Here is a 20231-nt window from a genome sequence, read left to right on the forward strand (position 1 = left end):
TCAAATTTTGACACATTTTTCCAGACTACACTTCAGGAAGATTGTCTATTTATAGTTTACCAGCAGAAGTATAAATCTAACCCATAAATTTAATATTAATTAGACAAGAAGCTTCTTATTATTTTAATTTGCATTTTTTTGCTTATTGAAGTGGTATGTCTTTTCATAAAGTTATTGTTTGTATTTATTCTGTCAATTCTCTGTTCATTGTTGATCTATTTTTAGATAAATGTTCCTAATTAGGGTTGAAAGAGCTCCCTATATAGTAAGAACTTTAATCCTGTGCCGGTGTTAGAAGTATTTTTTCTCCAGTTTGCTGTAGTATTTTTTCAAAATAGAAGTTTTAATTTTTATATCTTTAAACCAATCTTTTTCTTTATGGTGGTGATTCTTGGCCAGGGGTACTTTTCAAGATTACAGAAATGATCACCTACATTTTCTTCCATTACTTTCATGGTCTAAATTTTTAGATTGAATTCTTTAATCCATCTTGGAGTCATTCTGATAGAGGTATGAAAAGGGGATCTAAATAGTTATTTTTCTAGATTATTACCTGGTTATCCTTGTGGCTTTTATCCAGTCTGTCCTTTCTCTATTGACCTAAAAAAAAAAACAACCCAGCATTTATCACGTAATATGTTTTTGTGTATGCTTTTGTCTGTTTCTAGATATTCTGTCCTTTTCCTTTATCTGTCTATTCATGTGTTTGTTTTGGAAAGTTTTATTGGGGGGTTTAATTGACATAAAAAAACTGCATATATTTCAAGCATACAATTTGATAGGTTTTGACATATGTTTACACCCTTAAAAGCACAGTCAAGACAATGCCCCTTAACGATCTTTATTTCTGCCTCTCTGACAATCTGCTTTAAAAAAAAAAAAAAATTGAGATGTCATTGACATACAATATTATATTAGTTACAGGTGTACAACATAGTGATTCAACACTTATATACATTACAGAGTGATCACCAAGATAAGTGTAGCTACCATCTGTCACCATACAAAGTTGTTACTTACTATTTATATTCCTATGCTGTGCATCCTGTCCTGTATCTTATTTATTTTATAACTGGAAGTTTGCATCTTTTAATCCCCTTTCTCTATTTTGCCCATACACTCACCCCCACCCCCCCATTCTGGCAACCACCTGATTGATCTCTGTATCTGAGTCTGTTTCTGTTTTTTTTTTTTTTTTTTTTTCTTTAATTTGTTTTGTTTTGTAGATTTCACATAGAAGTGAAATCATATGGTATTTGGTACAGGTCCATATGCTTTTAGTTAGTGTAGATTATAACTGGAATGACAAGTCCCTCTTCGTTATTTTTCTTTAAAAAAGTTCCCTGTGACATCATTAAAAGGAAATAGTGAATGTTGGCATATGTCTGAATTTATTGTTGAACCCCATTTAACATTCTTTCTGTGTACATAGGATTCGGGAATGATATGATCTTTTCCTTTAATTCTTCTGCTGCCTTTTCCATAGCCCCTCTTGGAGTCTGTGCCTTACGAAGAAGCTCTGGCAAACCGCCGGGTCCTTCTCAGCTCTACTGAAAGTCGAGAAGGCCTTGCACAACAGGTATGGTGCCTCATGCTACTTGTTAAAGGAGCATAAATGTTAAATCCCCTGGAGAAGGCTTTTAACACAGAACAATATAAAAGACTTTATAAGTGAACATGTAAAATTAATTGTTTAACATGTGCTAAAACGCACCATAAGCATAATTCATTGAAGAACATTTGTTGATACTCTATTTTTATTTTATTTTTTTTAATGTTTTTATTTATTTTTGAGACAGAGAGAGACAGAGCAGGAGCAGGGGAGGGGCGGAGAGAGAGGGAGACACAGAATCCGAAGCAGACTTCAGGCTCTGAGCTGTCAGCACTGAGCCACCCAGGCGCCCCTGTTGATACTCTAAATAAGTCATCTTGATTCAGTTGGTGTTATAATTGCCACTCAGGTAATATCAACACACTTTGGCCATGGTGATTCTTTTCTTTCTCTAGGCACTAGATTTAAAAGTCTGAACTAATAAGGCAAAAAAGGGGGAGGAGCTTGAGACTCCATGAGTTATTTATTTCTTAAATGATCAGGAACAAAAAATTTCCAATATTCAGTTAGTTGGTCAATTGAATTTGGGGGCTAGGTGGAGGTGGGAGGGAAGTTGGTACACACTGACACTGGTTTAGCTTTTGTCAGAGACGTACTTCAACAGCAGGCTTGCTTTAAGTTTTGGAAATACTTATTTTAAAGAGAGTGCAAATAGATTCACCTGACACTTCCTTTTGTCTGCTGGCACATATCACTTATCTTTTTGACATTAAATGTGCTAGGATGTTGGAAGTAAACATTTAATCCAGAGAGTAATTCCTAAAAAACAAAATTCTTGGGACAAAAATAAAATGTGGAATACTTTAAAAGTTGATTTTCAATTTCAATTTTCTTTTTACTTTATGTAAGGAAAGTAAGGCTTAAAGAAATTAAGCAGCTTTTACCCAAGGTAGCTAGTAAGTGGGAGAATTGTCTGGTTTCAGAACTATTGCAGCACTGCCCCCCCCCCCTCCCCCATTGACCAGCTGTAGGCTAGTCTGATAAGCACTCTGGGTGTGACTTCCTGTCTCTCTGAAAAGAGTGAGACTAAGATCTGCCTTCCAGGGCCTTGTAAGGATTAACTGAGCCAATGGGAGGCAGTGTGATACAGTGAAAAGAATCAGACTTGTGATTCCCAGACACATGGGATCCAAATCCTGGCTCTGCCATTTGCTAGCTTAGCAGGTGGTTCAGCTGCTGGGAGCTTTAGTTCTCCTCTTTGGGAAATGAGAATTGAAGGACTGTGAGGCTTCAATGGGATCCTGGCAGGAAAGTACCATGAACAGCGTCTGCTGCATGGTAATTGCTCAACCATGATAGCCGGTAAAGCATTTGGAATTCACTGTAAGATTGTTTTTATTTTCATGTAATTCTCAAGCTTTCATTTGCCCTGAGAATTAATATATTTAGACTTCTTGTTGAATGGAGTATAACATAATTTAAAAAAAATATACAAATTATTAATGTATAGTTAATCCTTGAACAACAAGGGGGCTGGGGCATTGATCCCCTTGCACAGTTGAAAATTTGTGTAAACTTTTGACTCCCCCAAAACTTAATTGCTAATAACCTATTGTTGACTGGAAACCTTACTGATAACATAAATATTCGATGTACACATATTTTGTGTATTTTATGTATCATATACTGTATTCTTACAATAAAGTAAGCTAGAGAAAAGATGTTATTAAAATCATAAGGAAGAGAAAATACTTTTACAATATTGTACGTATTTATTGAAAAAATCCACATATAAGTGGATCCATGTAGTTCAAACCCATGTTGTTCAAGGGCTAACTGTGTATCCCAGTGAATTTTCACAAGCAAACATACTGATGTAACTAGCATCTCAGTAAAAATTTTTAAAAAGAACACTTCTGTATGTAAAGTATTCCTTTAAGAAAAAAAATACTAGGAGTTTTCAGCAGCCTTTCTCATGCCCCTTTCCCGCCTTCCTCCTTGCCCCCAAAGAAAACCATCATCTTGTGTTTTAACACAATAGATTAGTGAAAAGTTCAGTAAACGAAACTTTTCATTCATTGAGATTATATAATATATATTCTTTCAGGTCTGCCTTCTCTCATTCAGCATTATATTTGTAATATTCATCCGTGTTATGTGTAATTGTAATCTGTCCATTTTCATTGTTGGTTAGTATTCTACTGGGTGAATATGCATTATTCTTTTTTATTGCCTATGAATATTTGGGTAGTTTCAGGTGTTTGGCTATCATAGTGCTATTGTGAACATCCTTACATAGGTCTTCTGGTAAATGTGCATCGGGTTACATACATAGAAATAGAATTGTTGGGTTATATAGGATATGATGTCTTCAGCTTTAAAGATCCAGCCAAACAGTTTTTCAAAGTGTTTGTCCCAAATTCCAGTCCTGCTAGCACTATCTGGTAGTTCCAGTTGCTCCACAAACATGCCCACCTTTGTGTTTTCTTCTTTTTTTAAAAATTTTTTAAATGTTTTATTTATTTTTGAAAGAGAGAGAGACAGAGCATGAGCAGGGGAGGGGCAGAGAGAGAGGGAGACACAGAATCCGAAGCAGGCTCCAGGCTCTGAGCTGTCAGCACAGAGCCCAACACGGGGCTCGAATCCACGAGCTGTGAGATCATGACCTGAGCCAAAGTCGGACATTTAACCGATTGAGCCACCCAGGTGCCCCTGTATTTTCTGTCCTTTAATTTTAGTCATTTGGGTGGTTTCAAATTGCTTTGCTTTGATAATAGTGACATTGAATACCTTCTTTTTTATGTTTTTAGTCTTGTTCAGTGCCTATTCAAGACTCCCCCCCCCCCTATTTTTCTATTGGGTTGTCTTTTTCTTACTAATTTGTAGAAGTTCTTTATATATTCTACATGTTAGTCTTCTGTTGGATACATGCTTTGCGGATGTCTTCCATTTTGTGACTTTCCTTTTCACTCTCTTAATGATATCTTTCTTTTTTTTTAAATTTTTTTTATTGTTTATTATTTTTGAGAGAGAGAGAGAGACTGAGAGCAAGCAGGGGAGGGGCAGAGAGAGAGAGGGAGACAGAACTAGAAGCAGACTCCAAGCTCTGAGCGCTCAGGACAGAGCCCGACGCGGGGCTCGAACTCACAGACCACAAGATCATGACCTGATCTGTAGTCGGCCACCCAACCAACTGAGCCACCCAGGTGCCCTGATGATATCTTTCGATGAGTAAAGATTTTTAATTTTACTGTCATCCAATTTTTCAGTTTCTGGTTGTGCTTTGTGAATCTTGTTTAACAATATTTCCTCTTCTCTGTGTAACGTTCAGGCTTTTTAAATTTTATTTCTGGGAGGCAGTTTGGGTTGATGTGCTGTGAAGCCTGTCTTTAGCCACTAAGTTTTGTCTGCATCATCCTCTAAGGTGCAGAACTCTATTGCTTTTCAAGGTTCAGCAGAGTCTGGAAAAGATTTCTAAACTGGAGCAGGAAAAAGAGCATTGGATGTTGGAAGCACAGTTAGCCAAAATCAAGCTGGAGAAAGAAAACCAGCGAATTGCAGATAAGCTGAAGAGTACAAGCATCGGGCAGGGGGTCGGGCCAGCCCAGGAAAATCCCACTGGGGTGAATGCAGGGGGCCAGGAAGAAGCCTCAACTAAGGCTGTGCTGGAGCCTATTCACAGCACCAGTCTGGTAAGTGTCTCCTCCTCCTCCTCCACTCCTCCTCCCCCCCCCCTCCCTTCTTCTTTAACGATAATTGGTAAGGCCTTAACCTAGTGTTTGCTGTTAACCATCTAAATTACATGTCAGTGTAAAACAGGTATTATCCATGTGTTCTAGAAAAAGCAAGGGGTAGTCAGGATGGCTCCTTGAAAAAGCTATTTCATTAAATTTCCTTTGATTTTCCATGACACTTCCCCATGGTAAAGGCTGTATTCCTGGAAAAGATCAAGTAAGTCAAATTTAAGGTGATTCTGTTTTTCTATAGGTTATGTTTCTGACCAAGGGCTTGAATGTCTAACTTTCCATAGAAATGACCCCAAATACCATTAAAAATTTTTTTTAAATGTTTATTTACTAGAGAGAGAGAGAGAGAGAGAGAGAGAGAGAGAGACAGAATGCGAAACAGGCTCCAGGCTCTGAGCTGTCAGTGCAGAGCCCTATGCGGGGCTCAAACTCAACAAACCGTGAAATCGTGACCTGAGCGAAGTCAGACGCTTAACTGACTGAGCCACCCAGGCACCCCACAAATACCATTTTAAACCAATTTATGGTTCTTAGACAGTATAAAGCTTTACAACATATATGTAATACAGAAGCTCATCAGGTTAGTTATATTCCATAAGGCAGTATTCTGCCAAGTTATCTTACAACCTTATATTTCTTGCCTTATATTTAACTGCAGTGATTCAGAAGGTGAGGAAACATCTGTCTATATTGGAGCTATTAATTACTTCAGGTAACTTCAAAGTTATGTCAAGAAAAATTTTCTAATTATAATATTCTGCCCACTGTAAGAAAAAGTTAGAAAATCTAGGAAAGGAGAAATCAGAGGGGGGAAAAACCCTTATAATTAGAAATATGGCTTATTAGGTACATTTTTACAAGCCTTTCTTGAAGATCTTGAGGTGAGCCATGGTGCTTTCGTGAGACCTGTCCTAAGCACTTGATTTTACCCTTCCTGTAGCTCACTGATGCAATGGATGAGCAAGGCATGGTCCTTCTTAGATTTACCTCACATCTGATTCAGGGCATCCCTGATAGTAAAGCATACAAACCAGCTTTTATTTTCAAGATGTATATAGGCTCCATTCCATTTTAACAGTGTCAGAAACTCAGTTTATTATTATTTTTCCTAGATGTGATACTGGTATTATGATTATTTAGGAGACTATCTTAATTTTTGGAGATAAACACCAAAGTACTTAGGTAAGGTATCCTAGTATATGCAATTTACTTTCAGATTGTTCAGAAAAAAAATACATATATGTATATATGTATACATATATATACATGTATATATTTGTATACACACACACACACACACATAAATAAAACAAATGTAGCAAAATGTTAATTATTAAATGTAGATGGTGGATATACAGACATTTCTTAAACTTTTTATCCCCAACTTCCTGTGTGTTTGAAAATTTTCATAGTAAAATATGGGAGCAAAAAAGGATTAAAATTTTTAGAAAAGCAAAAACACATAAAACCACACTTCTCAGAGTTGTGACTTGCGTGGACACCATGCTCACAGGATGATCCTGTAGAGTGACCCTCTGATCACAGGTCTGAATCCCAGACATGAGTCCTGCACATTGCCTCTGGCTAGGAGAAGCTGACTGCCTAGAGGGTGCATTCAACACACATAGCTGAATGTTGACATCTGCTCAGGGACCATCTGGGAAAGCACCTCCCCCCCCACTCATCTTTGGATTTCCCTTCAGAGTCTGTCTCATTGATCCGGTCACACGGTTCTCCCTCTTGGTCTGATTTCTTGTTTCTCTCCTGTCTCTTTCTCCTTTCCTATACCTGTTCCTTTGCTCGTCTCACACTTGCACTAAGCAGTAGAGTTGGTGGTGGAGGGAGTAACTGTTGGACCAGACTAGACCAGGAAGAGTGCTGATACAACAGTAGTGATTGTAGTGATCATGGGCCGGCCACAGTGCTGAGGACTTTTAGTATGTTACCTCAGTCAGTCCTCATACAGATCCTATGAGATTGTGCATACTATCATGTCTCTGTTTTGTAAATGAGACTGGGGGGCAGAGAGGTGAAATAACTCAGCTGAAGTCATACACTTGGTAAGTGATCGAACTAGGATGGAACCCAAGGTATCTGGGACCATGGCCTTATGATCTGATTGGTGTCAGAAAACAGATCAGCTGACATCAATTCATCTGTTTACTGCTTGCCTTTCTGAAGTGCTGAGAGTTGGCAACACTGGTGTATTTGAGTCATTAATGTCGGTTGCTGAAAATTGAGGACTGTCTTTTTATTTGATTCTTCCATATGTAAGTGAGAAGGACTTCCCAGGGATGTGGGAAACATTTAGTACTGAGCACTCTTGGGGCATGAGTGATGATGACTTTATTTGTGCTTGAGATTGGAAGTCAGTGTTATTTTAAGTAGTCTGTCCAGTTAGCATCTCTGTACATGGCCTTGATTTCTTTTGTTCGCAGATTTCTGTCTGCATCTCGCAAGGGTCTCTTTCCTCCCACCCACCTTATAAGGTGTTATCAGAATAATGTTCCTAGAGTGTATTACTGATTATGCACTCTCTTGCTTTAGACTTCTGGTAGCTCTGTTATCTATAGAATATAATCCATTCATTTGTTTAGCATTCAAGGTGGGTGGATACCTTTTCCAGACTACCTGTCTAGCCCTGTCTTCTACATTTCCTCGTACAAACCCAAATTGAGCTCTTCCCTGACAATGTTCTTGGCATTTTTGCTTCCCTCTCTTTGTTCAAGCTATTTCTTTTGATATCTGTGTATCCATTACTCCCATCATCTCAGTACTCACATACTTTTGCCTTTCAACTCCTCTTTCCTTCTCCTTGACTTTCTTGAATTCACAATTCTGCCCATGATTTTAGGTACACTTGAGGTGCCACATTTTCCATGCACCCTAGTTGTGGGTGTTGTCTCTGATGGTCAGGATTAGAGAACCAAGACGTGACTGGCCTCCTTTCATTTTTCACAGTCAGTTTTTGTGGCTTTCACTCTAATGGAATACAATCATGGATAGACATTGGTGGAGCGCTGTGGGGTCACAGAGAAAGCTGCTGGAGGGCGTGGGGAGGATGCCGCAGAAGAGGTAATATGGATGGGGTTCAGAAGTGAATAGGAGTCCAAGGCATGAGGAGAGTATTTCAGGCCAGGGACAGGGTCTCAGCATGTAACTCTCCTGTGCGTGGCGATTCTTGCCAAAACCAGCCTGGAGACCACAGAGATATAAGAGTGATGGTGTTTTGCCTTCCTTGACATTTCTCCTTTTCAGCCTTTCTTTTTATCCCCTTGTCTTTCCCCACCTACCCCTAGTGAACTTCACTGACTAAGCATGCAGCTCTGTGTGCTCTTTCTGTCATGTTCCTTTTGGGTGTAAGGAGCAAGTCTGTGCCCATTTTAAAGTTAATTGATTGACTAAGGAAGCTTATCTTATAAGTCCTCAGAAGATTACTTTGGTTTACAAGCACCTTGGGGCTGAAAAAGGTACATCAGAAAGAAACTTACTATTTCTAACTCTGTGGCAGTTTGGTAGTTGAATGCATATTATTTGTCATTAAAATACCTAATAGGGGGGCGCCTGGGTGGCGCAGTCGGTTAAGCGTCCGACTTCAGCCAGGTCACGATCTCGGGATCCGTGAGTTCGAGCCCCGCGTCAGGCTCTGGGCTGATGGCTCAGAGCCTGGAGCCTGTTTCCGATTCTGTGTCTCCATCTCTCTCTGCCCCTCCCCCATTCATGCTCTGTCTCTCTCTGTCCCAAAAATAAATAAACGTTGAAAAAAAAAAAAATTTAAAAAAAAAAAAAAATAAAATAAAATACCTAATAGGGTAATTTGAGCATTCAGCCACCTATCAGTTCATTGTAATCAAAGATGTCAGTAACCTCAAGAAAGAAAAGGCACAGAATAATACAAATTTCTGCTTCTTGCTGGAATTAAAGAGCATTCATAGAATTTTAAGTATATATATTTTATGTATAAAGAGAATACATGTACATTGTAGATAATTTAAAACTACAGAAAATTAAAGAAGAAAAAATTTGACATTCTCTTGAATACTCAAGCAACTACTGTTAACATTTTTCCTGCAAAATTTCATACCTGGTTGATACTGTGCTATATAACATTTCAAATCTTTTAAGGTAACGTGAACACATAAATATTTATCCTATTATTAGAACTCTGTATAAGCTTAGTTGTTGACTGCATAGTATTCTGTATAGAATATACCTTAGTTAACCTATGATTGGACACTGGTTATAATTTGTGCTATTTTAAATAGCATCTCCTTTTGTGCATAAGGTTCTTTCTGCATCTCAGATGATGTCTTCAGGATACAGTCTCAGGGTTAGAACTACTAGGTCAAAAGACATGAATGTTTTCAAGTTTCTTGACCTTTATTGCCAAATTATTTTCTAAAAGGGCCATATCAGTTTACACTCATTAGCATCATATGAGAACATGTTGAAATTATGTATGTTGATTTTTTTCCTTCCATTTATCTACTACCATTCCTCTGTGGGTCTGTGTGCTATAATACATTCTCAAACCGTAACCAGGGAGTCACTGGATAAGGGTGGGGAGGCAGAGTATAGATGTATGCTCGTAGTTTCTCTTGCCAAATGTAGTCATATTTGAATATATAAAATTAAATGATTGGCATGTTACCATAAACAGCTTTTAACTAAAAGAGAAAGACTAATTGCTACTCCTGCTTCAGTGAGTAGAAAATTATGGTTCTATTAAAAAAAAAAAGTAGTATAAAAGATTCTTTTACAGCTAGGTGGGCATGACATTCATTAGCATACACTCTGTTGATACGCTGTTCACTGTTCAGAGTAATACTCTGGAGGAAATTATTTAGAATCTGTGAAAACTGTTTATTGGTATCATCTGTGGGTATCAGAATCCACTGAAACTGAGTTTCCAAGTTTCCTTAAGTTATTGTGCCCAAGCACATGCATTTCCACTTTGAACAATAACCTGAAATCCGTATTCATGACTATCTGTTTTTGAAATCTTAATCCACAAAAGCAACCTGGCAGTACTTTAATGTGTCTGAAATTACATTTTCTTTTTCATTAATTTAAACCTGAAATTAGTATTTATTAATGTCATAACATTGTATCAAAAGTGTATTTCTTCTTTCTCCTTTTGAACTTTCAGCAGAATGTTTGTTATTTGTATTTTCTGTTTGGAATGTTTAGTTATTATGGTCACCATAAAACTGTCTTTACCCCTCCTCGGCTACTGTTTTGGAAATAGGCCCAGAAATGATGAGTCAAAGCTCTTCTCCCTCTCTCTCTTCCCAGGCAATTTGTTGGGTTTCAGTGAAAATGACTACAGCATTTTGATAGAGGAAATAGTGATGATCATTATCCATTACTGCCTCATGATGGAAATAGTGAACACAGTTAGCTCTCTGTAGGTACAGCTTCCTTGTAGTAAAAGACCATACAGGGTGATGATCTAGGACTGCACTCCCAGTGCACTTAAAAACAGTGTGAACTGAGAAGCGAAAATATTACAGCTGTTTCAATCATTGTATTTGAAGTGAAAACAATCTGTTCTAAGGATTTTTTCCCCTTATATTCTAGATTGGGATTTTAACCAGGACATCTGACAATGAGGTAATGTGTGCTTAGTGTCATGTTTGTTAGTAAATATTTGACTGTATGTTTGTTCACAAAGTCCAGCAACAGTCAGCTTTCTCTAATTGTTTTCTGACCATTCTAGAAATTGGGGAGCCAGTGTTTTTCTCCTCCATCCACGGATCCATGTTGCTTTTCTTTCTGGTTCTATTTTAACTGTCACCAACAAATTGCAGCCTGTTTTTGTAATTGTCTCGTTGAATGACTTGGCTTGGCAGTTTGACAAGGTGTGGTGCGAGCTTGGCCATCAGTTCGCTGGCATCCTGAAGGAGGCTGGAGGTGTTAGCCCTCCTAGTGGGCAGGCTGGGGAGAGGGCTTTTCAGGGTCTTGACCAACAGTGTAGTGTGCTTGCCAGTTCTTTCCAGCCCTCAAGGCAGTGAACCCAAATTTGGCTTTTGAGTTTTGAAATATTGTAAAGTGTAACTTTATAAATAACCATTCAAGGAACACTGAAGTTATTCAGCTTTCTACTCAGTATAGCAAGCTGGTAAATATAGTTCAAGTAGGTTGGTAAATTCGATTTCCCTATTGGCCTTTTACTTTAGGTAATCTTGAACTTTTCTCTGTGTTTTTAAACTTAAAACTCAATAACATACCATTGCTAGAGTAACTAGAGGAAATACTGGTGTGGGACAAGGCCCATAAACTGTTCAGAATAGAAATGGTTTCATTGGTTAGTGTGTTTAAGAACATTAGAGCTGTCTTAAGATAATTTGAGGGGAAAAAAGAATGTTCAGATTTTAGGGATTCCAACAATGCTCCCTTTCCCCTGCCTTCTTCCGGTTGGAGAGGATGTAGGTGTCAGACAGGTCTGTGGCTTCTCAAGGCTGGATGGAGGGACATGACTCCAGAGGTAGTGGGCCTCCCAGTACTTCACTTATGCTCTGTTCTTTTGAAGTCACGACCTTATTGTGAGATAGGCAGGAACGCAGAATAAGAGGTATTTAGAATACACATTTACCTGGCTTGTCTGAACTTTCTTTGAGGGGTAGGAAAACTATGATTCCCTATCCGATTTAAAATGAAAGTGTACAAAATGTTGTCCTTTTCTTTTTTCTTTTGGAGTGATGGTAATCTTTTCTGGAACTGCTTCATCTCACTGGCATTTATTTAGTTAGTTATGTGTGCTCTGTTCAGGTTCCAGATGTGGAGTCTCGTGAAGACTTAATTAAAAATCACTACATGGCAAGGATAGTGGAGCTGACATCTCAACTGCAGCTGGCTGACAGCAAGTCAGTGCATTTTTACGCCGAGGTGAGTGGAGACTTAATTAGATTTGGGGGCTTTTTCCTCACCCTGTCAGCAATTAGGTCACTGTCCTGGTCTCCTGCTATTCATTCGAAGAGAGAAGTTTGTGTCTATGCATCCGTGTGAAGTTGGTTGGAGTTCATATTGGTCAGGCTGCATCCAACCCCACATCCTCATTTCAGTAAATAGGGACTGATTTGTCATTTCCAAATTACCGAAAGACAGTTGAGAGACTTATCAGTCACCTTTCCTATGGTCACATAACATATGTTTGGGGCATTATTGCTAGAGATTGCTTGTTTTAGAGAATTATAGGCAGGTAGACATTCACAAGTCAAGGAATTTTATGCAAAGAAATTAAAAAAATATGACTGGTTCTTTTTTTCCTAAGTGACAAGTTGTAGAAACGAGTTCCTATAAATGATAAAATGAATAAGTGATAGAATCCTATAAATGATAAAATGTGACCTTTTTTAACCTTTGATATATAATCTTTTTGTTACATTTTCTTCTTCCCTAACCAAATAACTCATTTTCTTAGGAGAATTAGAAAAACCCTATGCAAGATACTCAATAACATCCTACACCAGTTCATTAATTAGAAGGGAGACAATGAAGCAAGAAAGTGCAGCGATAGAATGGATGTGCTCAACCTATAAGAATACCTGTAAGGTCTCTCACTTAAAACTTTACACTAAAGGTCAGTTTTAGATGTCAGACAGAGAATTATAATGCTTAAAGTTGTTAAAGAAATTGAGGGGCGCCCGGGTGGTTCAGTCGGGTAAGCGTCCGACCATTGCTCCCAGCTCAGGTCTGGATCTCAGGGTCTTCAAGCCCCACATTGGGCTCCACTCTGGGTGTGAAGCCTACTTAAAAAAATAAATAAATTGTTAAAGAAATTGGGAAAGAAAAGACAACACCCAGTACTGGGACCTGACTTTGTGATTTTCTACTGTACTACGGAGATAGAGGGGTTGATAGGAAGCCAGTTGCTAGATGTGGAGAGGGACTTTGCTTCTTTTTTTCTTGCTGAAAGAAATGATGTGCCTAGGTCCATGCTGTTCACAAACCACCATTCCACACCTCTTTGATCAGTTAATAAGAGTGACTGCTTGTTGGGCTGTAGAAAATGGGGAGCACAGCGAACTGGCTGACCTACGCTGGTGCTGCTGTGGTGCCGAGCTTCTGAGGCCATGCAACCATGTCCTTGTTTGGATCCCTAACTGCCTTTGGAGTTAGTGTCCCAGACTGGATTGTCGTCTTTCTGAGGACCCGTGCCTTGCAAATCTCTCCCTCTTTTTCAGGTTTGGTGCCCAGCACATAGTAGATGTTTGGTTAATAAATGGTGGTTGATTTGGTGGAATTCTCTTGTGAGGAATGAAATGAGTAGCTGGGGAGTGTTGGCTGTTTCATTTCCAAGAGATTTGCTTATCTTGGGAAATGTTTTCAGCACAATGTGATAACAACAATTTTTACATTGTCCTAGTTTTTCCTCGTCTGTAAACAGGAAGTGGTGAGCCCTCCGTATGACTTTACTGGAATGGTTAGTCTGAGTGATGTCGACACAGATTCAGATGTGTCTCAACAGATCCTCCTTGTCAGTCTCGCGGCATTATCAGAAAGTTTAGTGATCCTTTGATGGCACACTGTCTTTAAACAATAGTGAGAAACAGAATTTTTCTTTTCTCTTCTTGATGAGCTCTGTCTCTGGATAGCCCAGCTTTGGTAGAACCCCAGAGAAAGCAGCTGGGATCTTCAGATTCCTACACTGACTTCATATTCCCTGTAGATTGAGCCTAATCTGTAGCCTGGGACTGTAAAGCTTTTATTGTTCCTGTAATGTGGTCTCTATAACAGAGGACTTAAAACACAAGAAAATTGCCTTAGGATTCATATTGCAAAGTCAGATGCCATTGATAACCTTTTTTTTAAACATATTTATTTATTTATTTATTTATTTATTTATTTATTTATTTATTTTTAATTTTATTTTTAATTTTTTAAAATTTACACCCAAATTAGTTAGCATATAATGCAACAATGATTTCAGGAGTAGATTCCTTAGTGCCCCTTACCCATTTAGCCCATCCCCCCTCCCACAACCCCTTCAGTAACCCTCAGTTTGTTCTCCATATTTATGAGTCTCTTCTGTTTTGTCCCCCTCCCTGTTTTTATATTATTTTTGTTTCCCTTCCCTTATGTTGATCTCTTTTGTCTCTTAAAGTCCTCATATGAGTGAAGTCATATGATTTTTATCTTTCTCTGACTGACTAATCATTGATAACTTTTGAAATAACCACTTCTGTTCTCATCAGTTTGAGTATAAATGAATCCTGGGTAAATGTAAAAAACTTCTTAAGGGGTGCCTGGCTGGCTCAGTTACTAGAGCATGGGACTCTTGATCTTGGGGTTGTGAGTTCAAGCCCCATATTGGGTATAGAGATTACTTAAAAATAAATTTTTAAGGGTACCTGGGTGACTCAGTTGGTTAAGTGTCTGACTCTTGATTTCAGCTCAGGTCATGATCTCATGGGTGATGAGATCAAGCACCCCTACTCCCCTCCTGTCTGGCTCTGTGCTGACAGCATGGAGCCTGCTTGGGATTTTCTCTCTCCTTCTCTGTGTGCCCCTCCCCTGCTCATATGCACGCATGCACCCTCTCTCTCTCTTCCCCTAAATAAATAAATAAACATTTAAAAATAAATAAATTCTTAAACAACAAAAAACCCCCAACTTCTTAAGTTTTTGTAACCACTGGTTGTCAGGCTAGAGCTAGGAAAACCTTGGTGAGCTTGGGTTAGTAGATGTTTTTGCTTATTAAAGTGGTGAGAGGGACCACATCTTTCTGTGTCCTTCAGTGTGTGGTACAGGCCTAAAGTGAATTTGGTTTGGGGGAAATGCCCCCTGAGATAATGGGATGTTTTCTAATTTAACAGTGCCGAGCACTCTCTAAGAGACTGGCCTTGGCCGAAAAGTCTAAAGAGGCACTGACGGAAGAGATGAAAGTAGCTGGTCAGAACATCAGCAGACTTCAGGTGAGTTCAGAAGTGTTACCTACACAATGTTAATACGGTTTTCACTGAAAGTTCTTGGGCAGCAAAGTCAGCGTTTCCTTTCAAAAGTAGTGGCATTTGACCTGTAGACATGCATTTTTCTAACCACTTTAGTTCTAACTCATTTTAAAGTAACTTATGTCAGGCAGAAAGTTGTGTATTGCTTCTTTCTCTGACTTGATTTTCTTTTGAATAGCTTTATAGTCAGCATTTCCTTAAATGATACTTATGTACCCCCAGTCCTCCCTCCCCATTCCTCGTGCTAATCTCCGTCGTGACAGGCTGTACACTTGCTCTGTTCACATGACTCTGATTCTTCTCTTTACCATTTCATAAAACTGACCTGAACTGAAAGGTGGGGCTGCAGAATATTCCTCCTTCCTCACTGGTCTGTTTTAAAAGCCGTGTTTCCAGAATGCCTCTGTTAAATATAAACGTGATATAGGTAGAGAAAAAACACATTAGCACAGCAACACCTGCCCCCTCCTAATTTCAGATTAGTTAATCAGATTAGCTAGGAGCACAGGATTAGATTTTAAGGGGCTGGAGCAAGCAGAGAGATGGGAAGACAAAGGTGCTTCCTCCAAGGAGGGTCCTGCCCTGAGGGCTGAGGGCTTTGAGGCTTGGGGAAAACCTGAGGAGAGTTGGAAAGACAATGTAGCCCTCTTGTTCTTTGTCACAATTTTATACCTGAGGTAGAAGGAAAGTCTTTTTGCAGAGAAATTCAAAACCTATTTTGAAGGCTGAAAAGAAGAAAAACTTTTCCCCCCATTTGTTTTAATTTTGTTAAGGCCTGTGGCTTGTCCTTTATGTTAATTGATCAGATAGGTCATCTTGATAGGTTGCTTTTCTCAAATTTCTTTCATAAATTAAAAAAGCTTTGAGGTGGGTGACTAGGGGGGTTTTGATTTGTCTTTTTTCCTTCTGTTCCTTTGCCATTTAGGATGAGCTGACAACTACCAAGAGGAGTTATGAGGATCAGTTAAGTATGATGAGTGACCACCTGTGCAGCATGAACGAGACATTATCTAAACAGAGAGAAGAGATTGACACACTGAAGATGTCCAGTAAGGTAGGGAAGGGGAAGGAGGAGGTCTCTCCATACAGTATTTCATATGTAATATGAAGTATTTCATTGCTATGCATTTCAGGAGCAAAGGTTAAGAGATTTAAAGTATTTTTAAATAATTATTCTTCACACAATTTGTCCTGTTATCCAAAAGTAAAATTCAGTTTCTTTGAATTATAAGTTGAGAGGAGGTCTGACCTCTAAGGCCTCTAAGGCCTTTAATAATACTGTGTCCTTTGATTTTGGGCATTTTTGGCATTCTACTATTTTATCATTTAGGGACATCTTTAGGCAGGTTATGATATGAATTGTTCTTTTTTTTTTTTTTTTTTAGTGTTTATTATTTTGAGAGAGAGAGCACGTGCATGGGGGCGGGACAGAGAGAGAGAAAGAGAGAGAGCACAGGGCAGAGAGAGAAGGACAGAGGATCTGAAGTGGGCTCTGAGCTGAGAGCAGAGAGCCCGATACGGGCTTGAACCTGTGAATTGTGAGATTATGACCTGAGCCAAAGTCAGAAGTTTAACTGACTGAGCCACCCATGAAACTAAAATGGTGCTGTTGAAGAGTGACCTTCTTTAGATTTATTTTCATACACATCCATAAAGCTAGGAATGTCTTATCCTTTTGCAAAATTTTCTTTTGCTTTCATTTCCATAAAGCCACTGCTTGTCCAGTCTTGAGATCAACAGATATTAGTACTATCCTTATATTAAAGTGTATATCTGCATATCATGTCTCTATTGTTGTCACATAATGTATATATTCTTTTACCATGAAAGACAGGCTTTAGGAAGCCTATCAGATACTTAGCATGTTTTGTAACTCAGACAATACTGTACCACTGCCAGGTGGGATTTACTGTCTCTAACCTGTGCTTTTTGAAATCTGCTGCTGCCTCTTACTGACCTAGCAGCCATTCCTTCTATGTGCTGCTAGCACTGGGGAGGAAATAGAAATGAACAAACTATAGCTTTATTTAACATCAGCTAGTGGTGGTGAGGGCAGCATTCTGCTCAGTTGGTGTCTCCTTGGGAAATATATCCTGTTAGTGCATTGGCATCTGCATTATATAATACCATTTCTTGGTGTAGCCTCATGATACTGATTGGCCCCTGGCCGCTTTGCAGAAAGCAAGAGAATGTCTGTGATACTTTTCTGGGACATCTTGTGATGATGGTAACCAGACAGTGTGAGTTTGATTGTGGTTCTCCAGTTACTTTTGCTTCAGGAAACGAGCTCAGAGGTGATTGGTGGGGGTTGGTCCTTAAGTAATGCCTCCCGGTAACTCTTTTGGCCTCTTTCTTGGTGTTACAGGAGGGCAACAGCTAGCTCACAGGTTGATGGTAGAAAGCACATACATTAGTATGAGTATTATGAGAAAGCCTGTTTTAGTTCCTAACATTTGGAAAGAAGTGGCAGACTTCAGGGTGCAGGAGACATTTGTTCTGAATTGAAAGGGATGAATGTTGACTACAGCAAAGTTCATTGTCCCGAAGGTAACTGTATTGCAGCTACTTTAGCAATTAGGGAATTTTCAAGTCCTCTCTGAACTTTTTAATCTAGTCCTTAAAATACGTCCTTAATGAAATGCTGAGCTTGAGATCCTTCCTCATGTTGTAGTTTATTTTGTTAACCTTTTTTTGATCATTCTGTGATCCCTGTATTTTGCCCCTCCACCCCACCCGCCATTTATTAGTAATTAAGGTTGCTATAGAATCATCTTACAGCTGAGTTGACAGGGTCTCCATTGGATACCAAGTAAACATCTTGGAACCATTTTGTTTGCTATCATCTTGTTATAAATATTTGTGTTCTGCAGGCATTTCCCACATACATGACAAAAATATATTTGTAAGTAATGGTTAAGTATAGGAATTTAGTTAGAATGTATTCCTAAAAAGTGAGCTTCTCCAGAAAGAAGTTCATAAAACTGGAAAGTCCAAATGGCCGTATGTGAGGAGATGGGGAATAAGGTAAGACATCTGCCCCTGAGTTTTCAGTCAGTATCTGAGCTTCCTTTTTCAGATGATCATTTCCACTGGGGCGTTAGTTGGCACATACTCAAAATTAGCATCTATTAAGACCTTTAAAAGGTATTTATTAAGCAACAAGGAAACATGTTTAGGCTAAGAACATGTTTAGGCTGAAATCATAAACTTCCTTGTCTTTGGATCAAAATGAATTTTTGAGGTTTGGTAAATCCAAGATAGCTCTGTTTTCTTTCTTTATTGCCGACTCTTACCCCTCAGGCAGATAGGGGTCGTGGAGATAGCTAGTGGGGGAGTTAAAAGTGATCAACTGCTTTTTGATTACTGAATAAAAGTTAGCAAGGCAGGGTTACCAGCTGTACTCTGTCTTGGAAGCTAAAGTTTTCCACAGTGAACTACGGCCTTCCAGAGAGCTTGGCCTGTAAACTCTGGGTTACTTTTCTAGAAGTCTGTGTTCTTATTGTTGATATTTTTCTTTGCACAGGGAAATTCTAAAAAGAACAAGAGCCGATAGTTTACACATAGATGGTTGGCGACTTCCTTCCAAAGCTGCTACTTTTGCGTGGAGCTGCAGGACCCAGACCGCTTGTCCAGTGTCCAGTGCCCAGTGCTGGCCGCCTTCAGGCAGCTGGGCTGCTTTTGGACCTAGTAAACTAGTCAGTGTTGTAAATGGCCTTGAAACATTTAAAGTATATTTGTAACCAGTAATGCAAATACAGAATTTGATGTTGACAGTACAATGGACAACAATACATGTATCATGGATATCGTAGGTTTCCTTATGCTGTTTTTACTGTGCACTTTTTAAAATTAGGTTTTAATTTCAGTATGTAAGAACAACAAATATTTTGTATATTTTCAAACTCAATTATATGGTAATCGATTTGGTATCTATGGAATAGATCTATGTTTCTGGATAAAATGCTTAAATTGTCAAACTGTCATTCCTTCTTGCTATAATTGAAAGCAGTCTCCAGATTCTTTTTGAAGACTTATTCGTATTTTCTCTCTCTCTCTCTCTCTCTCTGAGAGGGAGTGGGTCTTGCAAACTTCAGATCTTGTGGGTTTATTATCATTGTCTTATTATCACAGCTCTTCAGTACCTTCTCTGTGTTGGAATAATAGCTTAAGGAAATTGATGTCAATAAATTCGTACTTATGTCAAACTTTCAGGCTATGAAAATTTGATGAAGGAAACCAAAACCTATGAAAGTATGTCTTACAAAATGTACAGAATCCTGACTTAGATATAACCTTTCTAATTCCCCAAATTGAACAATTGTCTGGTTTATCCTTTATTAATGCTTTGCGTTTTACCTTAACAGTACCTGTAACCATACTTCAGGCTCTCCTTGGTTTATGTCATCAACATTGTATCATTTCCGGTATAAACCTCTGGTATGTCTCCAGCACTCTCTAAATATATTCTCCTTTTACCTGAGCTGCTTGCTCAAGCCCACTGCACCCCATGTCCAAGCCCCCAGTTAGTTCAGCTGTTCCTGAAGTCCCTCCTCCCCGCCTCCCTGCCTGCTGCATCTCCTTTGGGCCTCCTCTCTAGCCACCTTCCAAAATGCCTTATTCTGGTTTAGCTGAGAGTTCATCACCAGTTTCCCTCTGTGCTCAGCACAAAGGCCACCTCCTTGACCTCCGCCCCATGGCCTCTGCTGCCTGCTGTAGAGAGAGAGAGAGAGACCCAGAGCTCACAGTAATGACTGTGTTTGGATCCTGCCTTGGGGACCTCTGAGTGAATCAGCTCAGTCCCATTCTGCCCTGCCTGTCCAGGCACGGGCCCCTTACCCCTTTCTGTTTTCTGTGACCTCATTTTCAGGTCTCTAACAGCTAAGCCAGCTGTTTTCACTGCAACTGCGCCTAGGCCCCCAAGCACTGTGGGAAAGAGATCAAATAACCATTCTGATTAGCTCCCTCATAAACTTAGGCTTT

At 39.1% G+C, this 20231-nt stretch overlaps 1 protein-coding gene across 2 annotated transcripts in view; it reads left to right on the forward strand.

The window, feature by feature from the left end:
* Positions 1-19456, forward strand: part of PPP1R21 (protein phosphatase 1 regulatory subunit 21) — a 64549-nt gene extending 45093 nt beyond the window's left edge. For both annotated transcript variants that reach the window (XM_045445980.1, XM_045445981.1), the window contains 7 exons: positions 1487-1579; positions 5002-5244; positions 10879-10911; positions 12070-12186; positions 15117-15215; positions 16177-16305; positions 18775-19456. In XM_045445980.1, the coding sequence (XP_045301936.1) occupies positions 1487-1579; positions 5002-5244; positions 10879-10911; positions 12070-12186; positions 15117-15215; positions 16177-16305; positions 18775-18804 (744 nt within the window). In that variant the 3' untranslated portion in view covers positions 18805-19456. The remainder of the gene's footprint in view (positions 1-1486; positions 1580-5001; positions 5245-10878; positions 10912-12069; positions 12187-15116; positions 15216-16176; positions 16306-18774) is intronic.
* The last annotated feature ends 775 nt before the right edge of the window (positions 19457-20231 follow it).

This window comes from Leopardus geoffroyi, chromosome A3 (genome assembly GCF_018350155.1).
Source record: "Leopardus geoffroyi isolate Oge1 chromosome A3, O.geoffroyi_Oge1_pat1.0, whole genome shotgun sequence".
Classification (NCBI taxonomy): Eukaryota; Metazoa; Chordata; class Mammalia; order Carnivora; family Felidae; genus Leopardus; species Leopardus geoffroyi.